Source organism: Trichosurus vulpecula, chromosome 1 (genome assembly GCF_011100635.1).
Source record: "Trichosurus vulpecula isolate mTriVul1 chromosome 1, mTriVul1.pri, whole genome shotgun sequence".
NCBI classification, from domain to species: Eukaryota; Metazoa; Chordata; class Mammalia; order Diprotodontia; family Phalangeridae; genus Trichosurus; species Trichosurus vulpecula.
The window spans coordinates 327862150-327878357 of NC_050573.1; the positions used below are offsets into that span (position 1 = coordinate 327862150).

The following is a 16208-nucleotide window of genomic DNA, read 5'->3' on the forward strand; positions in this document are numbered from 1 at the left end:
TCTAGGAGAAAAGGGAACTGTGACTGGCAAAGAGGAACTTCTCGTGTTTGGTGGTTGATAAACTAGTGGTCAATCCCCATATTCTCAGCTGCCAGAAGGGTAAACTTAAATTTAGGAGATTAGATTACTTAATTTTTACCTACTGAAAAGAGGATCTTAACTTTTAGTCAACTTCCCTTTCTCTAGTTACTAGAAAAGGAAACTTAACCTTTAAAAAGTCCTTTAAAATTCTATGATATTTTATTCCTCTAAATTATCTTCTACTAAATGCTAAGGTCTTATATCAGTCTATCTATTCAATAAATTTATAGGTAACCTAGACTTAAGAGACTATCTTTGTTAGCTTAACTGTTAGGGCTAGCTTTTTCCTAAAGAATGGAGTTTAATCCAATAATCAAACTAAAAATATATCAAAGTAATCAATACTGATTTCCTTTTCAGAAGTGTCCCTCAGTTCACCAAAGCTATGCCCTGAGAAAAAAAATGTTCTGGTAGTTCTTATCACTCTGAGAAAATTTCAAATATAATCCACCATTCAGACGGTAGGTATGTAGTTTGAGGACCAGCTCATCAGTCAGCTAGTCTGTCTGCAAGCATTTATTAAGCACTTAGGATATATCAGATATATTAGATGGAAGATAGTCTCAGAAGAAAATCACTTAAAGGAGTTAGGGGGGCCTGGGAAAAGACTCCTGAAGGTAGATTAAAACACAATCTTAAGGGAAGCATAAGAAGCAGGGAGGTAGATGTGAGGAGAAAGAATATTCTAGGTATGAGCCATAGCCATTTAAAAAGCACTCAAAATATCACCATTTGGGCTTTTGGAATTTTAATTTGTTTTTTTTTCACCACTGCAATTTATGAAAAACATCTACCAAGTCATGGAGTGATTACAGGATGTATTGGCAGAAGAAGTACCCACACTGTAGTAAATTAAGGAAAAGAAGCAGCCACACTTGAGAAGATTGAAATGGTATCATTAAATTATGGTCAATTCCTTATTGTCCAGTAGGAAACTTTAAAGGAAATCTAATAATGAAGGTCTTGGGAAGTTGTGAAAGTATCTTCCCTCTAACCTCCCCTCCACCCCCTACCAAAGATCTTACACTCTTCAAAATATCAAATGTGGAATAGAAAGCTAGTAGTTCTTGAACTTTGCTTCAGCTATTATTATGTGGCTTTCAATACTGAGTCACCTCTCAAAGGAATTTCTTTGGAATACTTATCTAAGTGTTTAGATGATTCCTCTACATGCTATATTAATCAGTCAGGATTTGGTACTTTAGGTGACACTGAATAGCCTCTTATCCTGTTATTATATAAAGAAAGCTGAGTGCCACAAAATCAATGCTTTCCAATTGTGGTGCTAGAGAAGACTTTTGAGAGTTCTTTGGACAGCAAGGAGATCAAATCAGTCAATACTTAAAGAAATTAATTCAAACTATTCCCTGGAAGGTCAAATGCTGAAGCAGAAGCTTACTTAGGCCACATAAAAGACAAGACTCATTGGAAAAGACCTTGAAGTTGGGAAAGACTGAAGGCAAAAGAAAAACAGTATAGCAGAGAGTGAGATAGATAGTGTCATGGAAACAAGGAACATGAATTTAGACAGACTGAGAGACAGGGGAGGATAAAAGGGCCTGGCTTACTGTGGTCTTTGGGATCATGAAAAGTTAGGTGCTACTAATGACTGAATAATAAAAACAACAAATATATACCTATAAATTTGAAAACATGCAAGAGGCTTTTAGTGGCCATCTTTTCTAAATTCTATGAGTCTGAATCAGTTAGATACAACTGCAAACTAATCTCCCTAAATGATAAGAATATCTGAAATTATCAAGTGTGGATAATTTCTTTAACTTGCCCATTCATAACATTCATAATGTAAAGATAATAAACTTCCTATTTTTGAGTTAAATTGACATGGTGCTTTGTAATACTTAATGAAAAGTGATATCATTATAACAAAACAGCTTTTTTCACTATTCATTTCTTTTTCCTCTGTAATGACTGTCTTCCTGCCTTTTGTCGAAGGCTTCTGATCATATCACTGAGGATGGGTAACTAGGTTTTTCTCAAAATGAAATTGCCCATTGATTTCTATGAGCATGGGCCTGAAGTTTTCTGTTTGTTGAGCTTTCCTTTTTTTTCAAGGCAGCATTTGGAAGATTGAGTGCAGCCAGATGTACCTGACTATTAATTTACTTGCACTTTTGGTACAGCCCACCAACTGTGCTATTTCAGGCAACTTGTCTTTTCAGAACATTGCAAACAACCTTGGCCTCTGTGAGCAGGCTACTGTAAAATGTTCCTATTTAGGTAGCTAAAGCAGTTAAAGTGATCCCTCCCCCAGCCAAATTGAGTTTTAGTGGTTTGGGGTTATTATTTCACATTTATTGATTCCCCAGCAATGCACAAATACAGGACACAGAATTATGCTTGATCATTGTCTAGTGAGTTTGCAGCCAATCATAGGACTGGTGCAGTGGAATAAAGAGGAAATGTAATTACTTAAATGCTTTCTAATCAGAACATTTACCTGATGGACTAGAGTTCCTCTTCCTCTTCTCCTCCTTCCTATTAAGTAAAATTCAGGAAGAATAGCCACCTAAAGGACCTGTTTTAGGGGGTCAGCCAAGTAAGGCATTACCTAGATTTAATCGTGAACTTACCCTTCAAACTCCCTATAGTACTAGTTTTATACTATATGGGTCAGTTCCTTGAAAAAGAGAAATCTCCAACTAATACATAAGCTTTGTTTGGAAATATGATTTTAAAACAAAATGCTCCTTAAACTATAAATTCAAGCCCATCTATTGTCTGGTTCTGTCAGCAGCATAAATCATATAAATCAAGTACTATTATGCTAAGAACATTAGAAATAGATTTGGTCATGCACTAAGCACTGAGCCCAGCTCTGCTTGCCACTGGCTGCTGGCACATTGAAAGTATTAAGCAAAGACTGTCATTCTTCATCACCTATAATGGGGAAAGGCAGCATTGCTTTTGAGGACGTGGCTACTTCTGACAGCTGTGAGAGGAGAGGCAAAAAAAAAATATGTGCTGTCTAGAATGCAAAATGGAAGGGGAATAGGCCTTTTTGATTGTGTCTAGTATTCAAGATACTGATGGAGCCAGGAAGCTTACATTATTATCAGGACAGCACAGACACGAATGCTTAAGCTGGAAATGGGCTTCTTTAGGCAAAATATTTCCCCTCACATTACTTATGTAAACGTAGCTTCAGAAGTATATCTTCAGAACGTATTATTGGTAATTTTTTCTCTAAAACGATAAGCCTCACAAGGGCAATGTCAGCATCTCCCTTTACAGGTGCATGCAATGGGAACTTTGCTGAAACTGTCAGTGACAGGTCAGGGGAATGTGTTCTGAAACCAGGGGCCTCCTGATCTGAATTGCAATGGAGCACTGCAGAGAGTCATAAATCTCCTCACCACTTTTTTCTAAAAAGGGAAAACACATAGAAGGAAGATGTTTATTGTACTCTGCTCAGTTCCAAAATAAAGATGGACAATATTTTGAATGCCTCACTGCTATTTGGGAAATGCCAAGGGAGGGTATTTGTAGCAAGTCATCAGTTTTCTTTTTATTCCCTTTGTTAAAATACTATTACAATAAGACAAGGATATTATACTGAAGTATATATGTATGTATATATATAGTATACACACATACATACATATATATCTTAGATACAAAAATATGAAATATTTTATATCTATCCATCTGGAATGAATTTTTTTTATCAATTCATTATCCAACTTTGACAATTAAAATGTGTATATATGTTTATTTAATTGAAATTTATTATGCTATTTAATATTTATTTATTCAGAATTTTTAGGAAGCATCTTTGCTATAATAAGATAAGGTATATCAATTGTGTGTTGGTGTGAGTGAACTTTCATTCTGTAAGGTTTGGTAAGCAGTTTATGTTGTCTCCATCCATCACCTCTAAGTGCGTGTAGCCTAAGACATCTCTGAATTTCATCTCAAGAAAAACAATGTGATAAGCAGAGTCTATGCTATGAAAAATAATGGAGTAGATGAAGTTCATTTTTCACAGATATTCCTGCCCTCTGTTTTAACTTCCCAGCCCTGGGACATTATTAGGAGATTCCATCTGCTCATGAACTTCTTACTACCAGACTCCTAATCCCTTTCAATACCATGCTCCATAGCCTATGCCAACCAACTGTCCTTGTTTCAACTGCTGAGACTCTCTTCACATAGCAAAGTACCCAGGATGACAATTAACTACTCTGTTCTCTTAGGAGCAGGCTGGAAGAAAAAAAAACAAAACCATGTTTTTGGAAGACCATTTTTCCTACCAGATTATATGCAAAAGTACTATGATGCAGCTACTCAGAGTACAATCTTTGTCTGTATTAATAAAAATATGACATTGTGTCCAGATAATGAGAAATAATGGACATAGAGACTAGACCTGTGATTTCATTTGTGTCCCAGTGAAAAAAACTCCCTTTGCTAATTTGAGTCAGCACCTTCTCTTATAGCCTTAGAGACTTACCTAGAAGACTGAAAGGTTGTGACTCATCCAGGGTCATATAGCCAATATGTGTCAGACCCATGACTTCTAGGCTAGTTTCATTCTCAAAGTATTAAAGAAAGTTTGCGTATTATAGCTTATTGATCAAGACTCATTTCTCTCTTTTTTTAAAAAAAGTTTTTGACATTCATTTTTTAAAATTTCGAGTTCAAATTCTTTCCTTCTCAACTATTCCTTCCCTGTGCATTGATTAGGCAAGCAATATGATATCAATTATACATGTGAAGTCATACAAAACAAATTTCTCTATTAGTCATGTTGAAAAAAAATAAAAAGCAAGAACTGGGAAGTAAAATTTATTATCAGTCTTCTGGAGTCAATCTATCATCAAGTATTCATTAAGTGCCCACTATGGGCAGAACTATTACATTCTAGAGATATGAGTACCAAGAATGAAATAATAGCTACTTGCAAAGAACTTATGTTCTAATTAGGGAGAGAATTACTTATATAAATATAGAGAGTGTAACATGTGATGCCCCTTTTAGGAACTACCCTGATGCCAACTGGCAACTTATTAGTTCAGGCACTCATAAGTCATTGAACAGTTAACAACAAGGAGGTTTACTTAACCCTAACATAGCAAGATAAGGAAAAAAGGATTTGTTGGCACTTAGCTTCTATAGATGTTGGATATTGATCCATATGAAAATATGTACGGTCAGAAGGTCAGGGTATGATGACTGCATGGTCTTGAGGGTTAGAGGAACTCCATTCTTGCATTAATGGAAATTTTTATGGCCTTAGGTGACCAGGAGGCTATGTCAATACAATGAGAGTTCACCAGGAAGCTATGTTAAGGGAAGCACAGCTTGAGCCTTGCTCAACCTCTGAGATAACCAGGTCCTTGCTTTGTAGCCATTTTCCTAACTCATGTTGAAAGAAAGAAGGGAAAACCCTAGAAGATAGCAGTAATGTCATGTTCCCCTTGGAGCTTATTCACCAAACTCACGTTGATGATGATTTATTGGGTCCCCAAAAGAGTGATTGTTGATCCTTCTTAGGATTCTAAGTGTAACCCTTAGTGGCAATGGAGTTCTTCTATTGTTATCAGGCCCATGCAACATTTTCCAATGTGTTCCTTCTAATATGTCTCCCAGAGTGAGCTACCTCACATCACTACCAGTGTTTTAAGACCTCACTGTCAATTAACATTATCAATTAAATGGATAAATGACAAACATCTATTATGTCTTGAAAAGGGATGTTTGCTGGAAAAAAATCAAAAGCCAAAATGCAGAACCATATTCTTACAACAAAAAGTACTTTATTCTCTCTACTATATCATTCCAGGGGGAGAATGGGTTCAAACTAAAGTGGCAGCCATCAACATTTTTCCCACTACTGAATGTGGCTTAGCAGACCAGGTCAACCCACTAATGGGATGCCTCAGCCAGGTCACTCTTCAGGGCTGGCTTCTTCCTAGATGTAGTTGGTAAATTATTGATGGCTCTTCTGACATTTTAAAGCTGACAAGGTCTCAGCCTGACCTGTTCTGTTTCAATATACATTTGACAAAATGCTGGGAGAACACAGAAAAAAACTAAAAACATTAACATCAGGCATTTACAGCCTCATCTCAATCCAGGTGGGAAGAGTATGGTAGCTAAAGCAGCTATGTTTCCCACCTAGCCCCACCCTCTCAAGGCTTACACTATGTACTCTTCCACACTAAAAAGCCAACTGAGAGAGAAAATTTCCCCAGTGAAGCCCTTTGTATTCACTTTCAGTTCTGATTTAGCAGCCAGTCAAAGTGGTTTTCTTCACTACAAAGTAAACATACAAGAACCAGTCAGTACATTCTTTGTATCAGTGAGGATGTTACAAGTTGTTAAATATCTCAGGAAGTAGGCTCATCAAACTTCCTACTTGAGCTGTCAGTAGACTGAGCCCTCTGTTCTGACTCTCCAGACTGGATCTCTATTGGCCTAGCCTTCATTATCAATATAAATTGAATCAATATAAATATCCACAAAAATTGTTAAATCCAAAGTAGTTTGAGAGGGAAGGCATTAGCCGTTGAAGAGATCAGGAAAGGCTTCATGAAAAAAAACGATGATTTTTAAGTAAGGTTCATCTTAAAGGAAGAGAGAAACTCTGTGAGGTTGAAGGTTCTTCCCTGAGGGAAGAGTAGAGAATTCAAAGTGTGTGAGACCACATGGGCCAGAATTCATGCGTGTAAGGGCGAGAGAGAGTAGACCAGTTTTGCTGGATTACAGAGTGTGGGAGTCCAACAAGGCTAGAAAGATAGGTGGGGACCAGTTCATAAAGCAATTTGAAAGCTAAACAGAGGAAGTTATATTTTATCCTAGCAGCAATATATCTACACTGAAGTTTATTGAGTGGGATAGTGACATGGTAAGATTTATGATTAAGCTAACTTAATTTAGGGCCTCTAGGTAGTACAGTGGAGAGAGTGCTGAGACTGAGTCAAGAAAACCTGAGTTCAAATGTTGCCCACATGCTTACTAGCTTTGTGACCTTGGCCAAGTCACTTAACGCTGTTTGCCTCAGTTTCTCATCTGTAAAAAATGAGCTGGAGAAGGAAATAGCAAACCATTTCAGTGTCTGCCAAGAAAACTGCAAATGGGGCCACAAAGAGTTGGACATAACTGAAAATGACCAAACAATCAAAGTGCATCACGCTAAGCAGTGGTGGAAGACTTAAGGCTGGAAGACCAGTTAGGAGTTGTTGCAGTAATCTAGGCAAGAGAAGATGAGGTCTTGGTTAGGACCAGTTAGGAGTTGTTGCAGTAATCTAGGCAAGAGAAGATGAGGTCTTGGTAAAGTAGTATCTGTGTGATTGGAGAGAAGGGGTCAAATGTGAGATATACTGCGAAGATAGAAACAGCAACATTTATTAAGTGATTGGATATATGGGGTTAGGTAGGGAGAGTGAGGAATGGAGGACAGTGCTGAGGTTATGAACCTCAGAAAATAGGAAGGATGTTGTTACTTTCAGCAGAAATAGAGAAGTTTGGAAAGGAAGAGAGTCCAGGGGAAAGACAATAAGCTCAGTTTGGGATATGTTGTATTAGAGATACATCTGCCACATAGTGTGCCATTGTGTTTATATCATACATATACATGCATACATATATACATATATATACATACATATATATCTGGATGTATATGTATATGTATTATAATTGCCTTGCTTTACAGGGTTGTGTAAATTATTCTCCTGGTTCTGCTCATATCACTGTATTAATTCATAGAAGTATTTACAAGTTTCTTCAAATCTGTTAATTTTATCACTTCTTATGGTTCAATATTTTCAATTATATTTGTATACCATAATTTGTTTATATATTTTCCCTTTTGAAGGAAAATTACATTATTTCCACTTCATTGCTACAACCAAAATCTGTTGATACATATATAGATTGTTTTTTTCTTTTTACATATGGGTTCTTTCTCTTGTTCTTTGTTCCCTTTAGGTTGTATGCCTAGTATTTAGTTATTGTTAAAACAAAGGGAATGTGTAGTTTACTGATTTGAGGGGTATGAGTCCAACTTGTTTTCTGGAATAGCTGAACCAAGTAATAGCTACGCTAACTTCATATTATTGCCACCTTGCTGCCATTGTCATATGTTTGTTTTCATCTTTGCCAATCTGATGGGTTGAAGATAGAACTTTAGAGTTGTTTTAATTTCCACTTCCCTTACTAGTGAATTGTGGCACTTTAAAAAAATTGATTGCTCTTTTATATTATAATTTGAGATCTGGTATTGCTAGGCCCCCTTCAATCCATCCTTTTTTTTTTCATTTTTCACCTTGAAATTTTGATTTTTTGTTGCTAGGCCTTAGATTTGAGCAGAATGAAGCCAAGAAGCCTGGAGACCTAGGCAGATAAACAGGCTACTTCTGATTCTTTGAAAATGCTTAATAAAATTTTATATAATAATAATCCCTTTAGATTCAAAAGATAAAGGCTATGCAAATTCTAGATATTAGTGGTAAAGCTTTCCTTTAGCAAAAAATAACAAAAAAATTTTCATATGCTAATATATATTATATATGTATGATGTGTATATATAACATATATTTCTACAAAAAATTAAATCTGTTATTAATAGCTTCTTCCCATTATTATTTACTTAATACTTTTTATGTTTTGGAATATAAAATATTAAGATTTGTTTTTACTCAGTAGGTTTCAATCACTTTGATCTTTCTCAGATTATAACAACCACGTTCATCTGATGAACATTTTGTTTATTATGCTTGTTATGCTTTAAGTTTTGGTTAAGTAATTCATTATTGTAATTTGAAAAAAATGCAGAAATTAAATAGAAATGTTAGTGTCTATTTTTCCCTTACTGATATTTGCATGTTATTGATAAAGGAATAAAAATGAAACAGTTCTTTTGATTAGACTACAACCTCTCCCCTTCCAATTAAGAGTCTCTTTGACTTCAAAGTGTTATATTTTTAAATAGTGAATTAAAATATGTTATCAGCCTACTTTTGTATTTGGTATGGAGAAAGATGAAGTGATAAGCCTTTTTCTATGTTTAAATGAAATGAAATTACACATGTTAAGGAAGAGCATATATAATTTTTTTTACTTCATCTATCAAAAATAAAATGAAAATATTTGAAATCATGGATCTTAGCTTATCAGCTGTGTTTATTTGGAATGACACTCCTAAAAGGGGAGAGAGTCTGTCTTTATAAACCCTACAATGCATAGAACTGTGTTTAATACATGCCTGTGTGTTGTTCAAAGTTTTTTCTTTTTAATGAACAAGTGAAATATTCATGTTAAAATGACTTTATCCAGTCAGTCTGCCAGGTTTATGTGGAACTGTCTTGAGAACTTCCAGTGTTCCCCCAAAATGGCTCTCATTTCTTTTTTAGTTTAACCCAGTTTTTCAGATTGTGGCAAAATAGCATAACCAAATGGGATTTTCTCTAACATATTAAAAAATGTGTTTTTATGATTGCCTTTGGTTTAAAAAACAACTTAGTTACATTTTTGGCAATGAAATAAATTGTAATTATTGTGAGTGCAGTCCAATGAAATGTTCCATAACTGAAATGCATTAGAGTTTGATGAAACACATGCTTTTTAAAAAGCCTATGATACCAGTAATAATAGATTTGATTATGTAATTGTAAGAACCAACCTGTGTTATTTCTTAATTATGTGGCAGCAGCAGTATTTGATGTAATTTCTCTGTGAAAAATCAATTTTATTATTTATTAACAGTTTGACAAGTAAGACAGTCTTTAATTTCAAAACAAATAGGTATTAAGGAACAGAATACAGTCAATAACAGTATTTATACTTCAAGATCTTCATTTCTGCTTATGACTTTGGTGAGAGAATATCCTGGGGGAGGAAAAAATACTGTCAAAGAGACTTGTAGGGTTTGGAATTTTGATGGCTGACAGAGGTTGAATTTAGACAGGATATTTAGGAAGAAATGAAGAAAGGAAAAAGAAAAGGACTTGAGCTAAAAAAAAAAAAAACATGACTAGAGTGAAAGAAGAGGGAATCATGCTAAATATGTAAAATGACTCCAGGACATAGTCAAAGAACTTGAATAAAATGTGAGAGAGAACTGAAGGAAAAGACCTGAAGGTACCAGAAAGAGAAAAGGAAGAGTATATGGAAGTGAAAAAGGCAAGATAAGAGGTGCTGATAAAATGAGGATAATGACAACTTTTTTTGAAAGAACCCCCCTCCCCAACACACACACACACACACACACACACACACACACACACACACACACACACAAGAAGAGAGCTAGTAAGGTAGTAGTGAGAATATCAAAGGATGGTCAATCTCACTTCTAGCAACTATGCAGAGTGACCCATAAACAACAGATGGGGTTTGTATTTCTTCCATTAGTCAAATGACCTTTCTTTTTGCTTCTAGTATAAGCTGGCCTCTTTACTAGAACAGAAGGTATAGAGGTACCGCATCTCTCTATGCTCTAGGTTATCAAAAAGATGAAAGTGATTTTGGGGGAGTTTCAATGTCAAATAAAGGAAGAAAATTAATCTGAAGATAAGGAGAGACAGCTAAATAGCACAGTAGATAGAGTACTAGGAGTGGGGTCAGAAAGACACGAGTTCTGATTATGTGCGACTTCCAGTCCTAAGTCGTGCCAGTGACACATTTCGATATAGAGGATGGCGGAGCAAGAGGTGTTACCGTGGTGCCCAGCGACTTGTTCCCTCTCGTGCTCGGTTTCCTGCTCGACAACCAGTTTCCGGAGGCGGCAAGCATATTTGCTAAGGCTACAAGAACCGCCCAACAGGACCCCAACACCACTTCCCTTTTGAACATCCATAGTTTCTGGCTCAATAGGTCTTCCAAAACTCAGAAGCGGAAGTTGCAGGCTCACGGACCAGTGGCAAAGAAAGCTAAGAAATCCACTGCTTCTGGTGACAGCAATCAAAAAGGAGAGGTCAAACAGCCTCCGGCCAAGAAGCTAGCCACCAAGCCTCTTGGTACATCCCCTCAGCCTGGGAAATCAACCATTCCTGCCAAAGCAGCAGAGAGTAGTAGTAGCAGTGAGGACTCCAGTGAGGAAGAAGACAATGAAAGCCAGAAGAAATCTTCCCAGAAGGGATCCAAGCCCCCAGCCAAGGCAGCCAAACCTTCCCCCAAGGCAGCTCAGCCTAAGAAAGCTGAGAGCTCCAGCTCTGATTCTGATTCTGACTCCGATTCTGATTCTGACTCCTACTCCGACTGTGACTCCAGCTCAGAGGATGAAGCTACCAAGAAACAGAAACCAAAGACTCCAGTTAAGACCCTAGTTAAGACCCCAGTCAAGGCCACAGCTAAGACTCCAGTTAAGACCCCTGCTAAGCCAGGCACAACTGCCCAGGTCACCTCCAAATTAGCCAATGGCAAAGCTGGTGAAAGCAGCGGTAGCAGCAGCAGCAGCAGCAGCAACTCAGAAGAGGAGGCAGCCGCTCCACCCAAAAAAGGCTGTACTGAAGAAGCCAACTCCATCTAAGACCCCTGTCAAAGCTGCCCAGAAGAGTTCCAGCAGTGAAGATTCCCCCAGTGAGGATGAAGAGGAAGAGAAACAGAAGAAAAAACCTGTCAAGGCCAAGCAGGGTCAGTACAGTTCTGTTTCCCCATCCCCTTGCACCCAGCCAAAGAAGGTAGGAGGGGATCAGCCACCCAAGAAGAAGGTGGGAGGGGACCAGCCACCCACGAAGAAGGTAGCAGTGACCAGCCCCCCAAGAAGAAGGAGGAAAGCAGTGACTCTTCTGATAGCAGTGAGGACAGCAGTGATGAAGAGGCAGCCACAGCTAAATCAGGAGGGACCAAAGCTGCCACACCTAAGCCTGCATCAGCCAAGGCCTCATCAGTCAAGACTACAACAAACAAGGCCACAGAAGAGGAGTCCAGTTCAGACAGTGATTTGGATTCCAGCTCAGAAGAGGAAGAGAAGCCTTCTCAAAAGGCAGCCCCCAAACCTGTTGCTGTTAAGACAGCTCCCAAGCCAGCTGTGACTACAGAGACTGCTGAGAACTCTTCAGACAGCTCAGACTCAGACAGCTCTGAGGATGAAGCACCAGCCAAGCCAGCCCCTGGCACCAAGCCGGCCACCAATCAAAAGCTTCTGCCCAGGAAAGCAGATAGCAGCTCTAGTGAAGACGAAAGCAGTTCTAGTGAGGAAGAGAAGAAGCCAGGGACAAAGACTGCAGCAGCTGTCCCCAAACCCAAGGTGGGGGCCAAGGGAACACCATCTCCAGGGCCCAAAGCAGCTACCCAGGACAGCAGTTCAGACTCTGACAGCTCCAGCATTGAAGAGGAGAAACCAGCAAGCAAAGTGAATAAGTCCAAGGTGGGAACTACAGCTGTTCCTAAGCCTGCCTTGGCAAAAAAATCTAAGACCAAGACTAGTTTGTCTTCTGACAGCTCCAGTGAAGAGGAGGAAAAACCAAAACCTAAAAAGAGCCCTGGCTTGGTGGCCAATGGGTCTCGCCCTCCAGCACACCAGAATGGGAAGACTTGTGCACGCAAGGAGGAGGAAGAGGAGGAAGAGGCAGCAGCCAAGCCAGGCTCTGGGAAGAAGAGGAAAAAGGATGCTAGCCCTGGCCAAGAGGCCACTCCCCCTAAGGTGAAGAAACAAAAGCCTCAGACCCCAAATACGGTTCCCAAAACAAAAAAGGGAGAGAAAAGGGTGTCCTCCCCTTTCTGGAGAGTTAAATCAGAAGAAGTTGAGGTCGACTCTCGAGTGGCTGACAACTCCTTTGATGCCAAGTGGGGCGCAGCTGGAGATTGGGGAGAGAAAGCCAACGAGGTCCTGAAGTTCACCAAAGGCAAGTCCTTTCGACATGAGAAGACCAAGAAGAAGAGGGGCAGCTACCGGGGTGGTTCCATTTCCACCCAAGTCAACTCTGTGAAGTTTGAAAGTGACTGAGTAGAGAGATCTTGACTCTGAAACCTGGGATGCAGTGCCCAGCACCCAGTTCTGTTTGTGGAGTTGGGTAGCTGGAGCTAGGGACTGTTCCCTCAGCCACAGTCAGCGCTTGGCCATGGGCAGGTTTTTAATGAGGATCCTTTGAGGAATGGGTGGGTGGTGGGGTAGGAAAGTAAGTGTACATTGTTTGGGAAGTGTGCTGCTTGGTGGTTGTCCCCTCAATCCTCTGAAATCCAAATACAGCTCAGCCTCACTTGAGAAGTTGCTAAAAGGTTGTACATGAAGCAAAAATTTGTAGTTTTATATTGAGTCATTTTATTTTCTTATTGACTAATATTATAACTTGCCAGAGATGCACTGCCACAGGTAACATTTTGACCCCATAGACTTTGGTAAAAGAACATTTCACAACCCTTAATATTTTGGACTGTATCTTAGGAGAATTTCACCTCCAAGTTAGCTGCAGATAGGTGAGTTTTTCCACAAAATTTTTGTTAGAACCATCAACATAGTCTGAGAGGGTACAGTTTCCTGCACCATAAAATCATAGTTTAGAAAACTTTGGAGTTTTGGAATAATATTCATCTCAAGTAAGAGGCTACTTGTCAGTTCACTCATTTGGTATGTTTATAATCCCCTGCAAGCTTCATAGAGAGCCAGCAAATAAGCAACTGACAGTAACACTCCCAGGTTCACTTATTTCATTAAGCGTTCTGACCTTCCTCATTTCACAAGATCTTCCGTTTAGATCAGGGAGGACCCTCAGAGGTCCTCTAGTCCAAACCTCTGCCCCTACTTTCACAGATGAAGGGATGGAGGCTCACAGAGCCAAAGGTCATCTAGATAATAAATGTTGAGCCAGTAATTGGACCCAAGTCCTCTTACTCCAAATCCACTGTATTCTTCTACCTCCCATTTCTTCAAACATTCAGCCAAACTCATTGGCCAGAAGAGCCCTGTGGATGTACTCCTTTGAACATAGTTTGGTTGGTGGTTTGATCATGGTGATGAACTTCAAAGGCCTTATCTTTACCCTGGAATATCGTGTTAGACCATTTTCGGAGAGAGCGTGTAGGTTGGGGTGCCCACATGCCTTGATAATCTTGCTGTCATGCAATGTCCCCTTAGTATCACATTGGTCAAATGTTCATTGTGGTCCCATGATTTCTTGACATCCCCAGACTGTTCACCCTATTCTTATTGCGTAGCCGCCTTCTAAATATAGCCAAACCTTCAAAAAATCACCTTAATTTCATTCAGAAAAGAACTTATATTACTGTTTGGTAGAGAGCAGAAGGCACAAGACTTTTGTAAACATCATCCTAAGAATGTAAAATTTTTGCAGGTTTTTTTTGGGATTGGGAAGAAAACATTTTCAGTAGAAGACTCCATAACTGTCCTTAATAGATTTTAGATCTCTGTAGTAAAGTGACTAGGTACATGCTAGTAGGGGTGTCGGAGGTAAGTTATCATTGAATTTCATTCTGTAGTCGGGTCAATTGATGTTGGTGGCAATGGGGAGCAGTTCAGCAGAATGTTATTTTTGTTGCCTCCACAATTGTCTGTGATAATCCAGTACTTGGTCTTTGCCTTTGAGTAGATAATAATTATTTGTAATTATCACCCTAACTATGTATATACGGCCAACATTTGCTAAAGTATGTTTGAAAAACCATTCTTAATGAACTAAACTCTGCTTTCTGTCTTGTTTCACTGTTTTCTAAGTAAACAGGCCCTTTTTTTCCATAGCTAATGTTGAACTTCCATCCTAACTGCAGTTAATGTGTTAATCGCAAATGATTCTTATCTGCTCAATAAAAAAGATTTCCTGAAAAAAAAAAAGACACGAGTTCTGATCCAGCCTTGGACAATTACTAGCTGTCTGACCTTAGGCAGTAGAGATAATAATGGCACCTACCTTACAATTCTGCTATGGGGATCAAATGAGATAAGTTTTGTAAAGCACTTTACGTGGTACCTGTCACATAGTAGGTACTACATAAATGTTTCTTCCCTTCCCTTACCTCTGGAGGGAAATTCTAGCTTGGCCCATGTCAGTAAGTTGGAGAAAAATCTGAGATGGAGAAATAGAAGAAGAAGAACTACTAAATGCTTGGACTTAACCATAAATGTGAGGGAGCTTATGAAAGACATAAAGTACTAGACCTTTTGAAGAGAAGAAAATTTCTTGTCCCTGTGTGGGGTGAGACCACCCGCCAGCAATTAATTAAAAGTCAGAGGTCTCTTGAAGTAAAGTAGAAACAGAAAACATCTTTATTACAATCTCACGATCTCACGAGGAAGGGCTGTCTCTGAGAACCCACAGACAATCAGTAGGGAGAGGCAGCGCCCAGAGGGCAGAACTTAGCTTTATACCCTAATGCGAACCCCCCCACCCCACCACTGACCTTTTACTCTCATTGGTGGAGTCCAGGCTCACAATCTCCAGAGAAATCTAACACAGGTACAAGGGACAAGAAAACACTAATTGAGCCAATAACTATTCTTAAGAACACTTTTATCCTTATTTGGCAAGACACAGTTCAGGTGATTTTAGTAACTAGAAACTTAGGCCTAGCTGTCAATCAGAAGCCCTGAGCCATGCCGAAAGGTCCCCACCCCCATTCATCCCACTTAACTCACAGAAGGGCCAAGATTCAGATGCCATGAGAGGGCTTCACCATCTCACTCATCCCTCAGTCAATGACAGTATGGATCCACATGTATTATGAGGTAAGAGATCACCCATTAAAGGTCACAGGCAGATCAGATAAGTAGTGGTAGTTTGCAGTTCCATACAGAGGTGTAGTGAAGCATCTATTTATTTACTTGTTAATTGAGAAGTCTACTGGGTGTCTAGAGTATGACAGCGAACACTACAAAACTTGTCTGAAAGCCAGTTGCTATTACATACTCTTTATGATTTGACTGAGTATAGATGATACTCTCAAAATATACTTGCTTACCTGAAAAGAATTGTCGATGATTACTAAGTCTTGGATAAGAAATAAAAGACCTCACAACCTATATCCTCATCCCTCCTGTTCCTTCTCCCCTTCCTCCTCTTCCTCCTCTTCCTCTTGTTTTCATTTTTGATTTTTTGAAATACAGGATAGTGTTTTAAATGTAGCTGCTTAACTACCCCTTTAAATCCAAACCATTCTGGCCAATAATAGCCCCAACCCAGGCCTCTATGGCTGATTGTTTGGAT

General features: G+C 38.9%; 1 protein-coding gene across 1 annotated transcript; it reads left to right on the forward strand.

Moving 5' to 3' along the window:
• The first annotated feature begins 10745 nt into the window (after positions 1-10745).
• LOC118846064 (nucleolar and coiled-body phosphoprotein 1-like) lies at positions 10746-12997 on the forward strand. Its single transcript, XM_036754238.1, is given in 4 exon segments — positions 10746-10764; positions 10767-11539; positions 11541-11793; positions 11796-12997. Coding segments are annotated over 4 exon segments (2247 nt in total).
• Positions 12998-16208: the final 3211 nt, after the last annotated feature.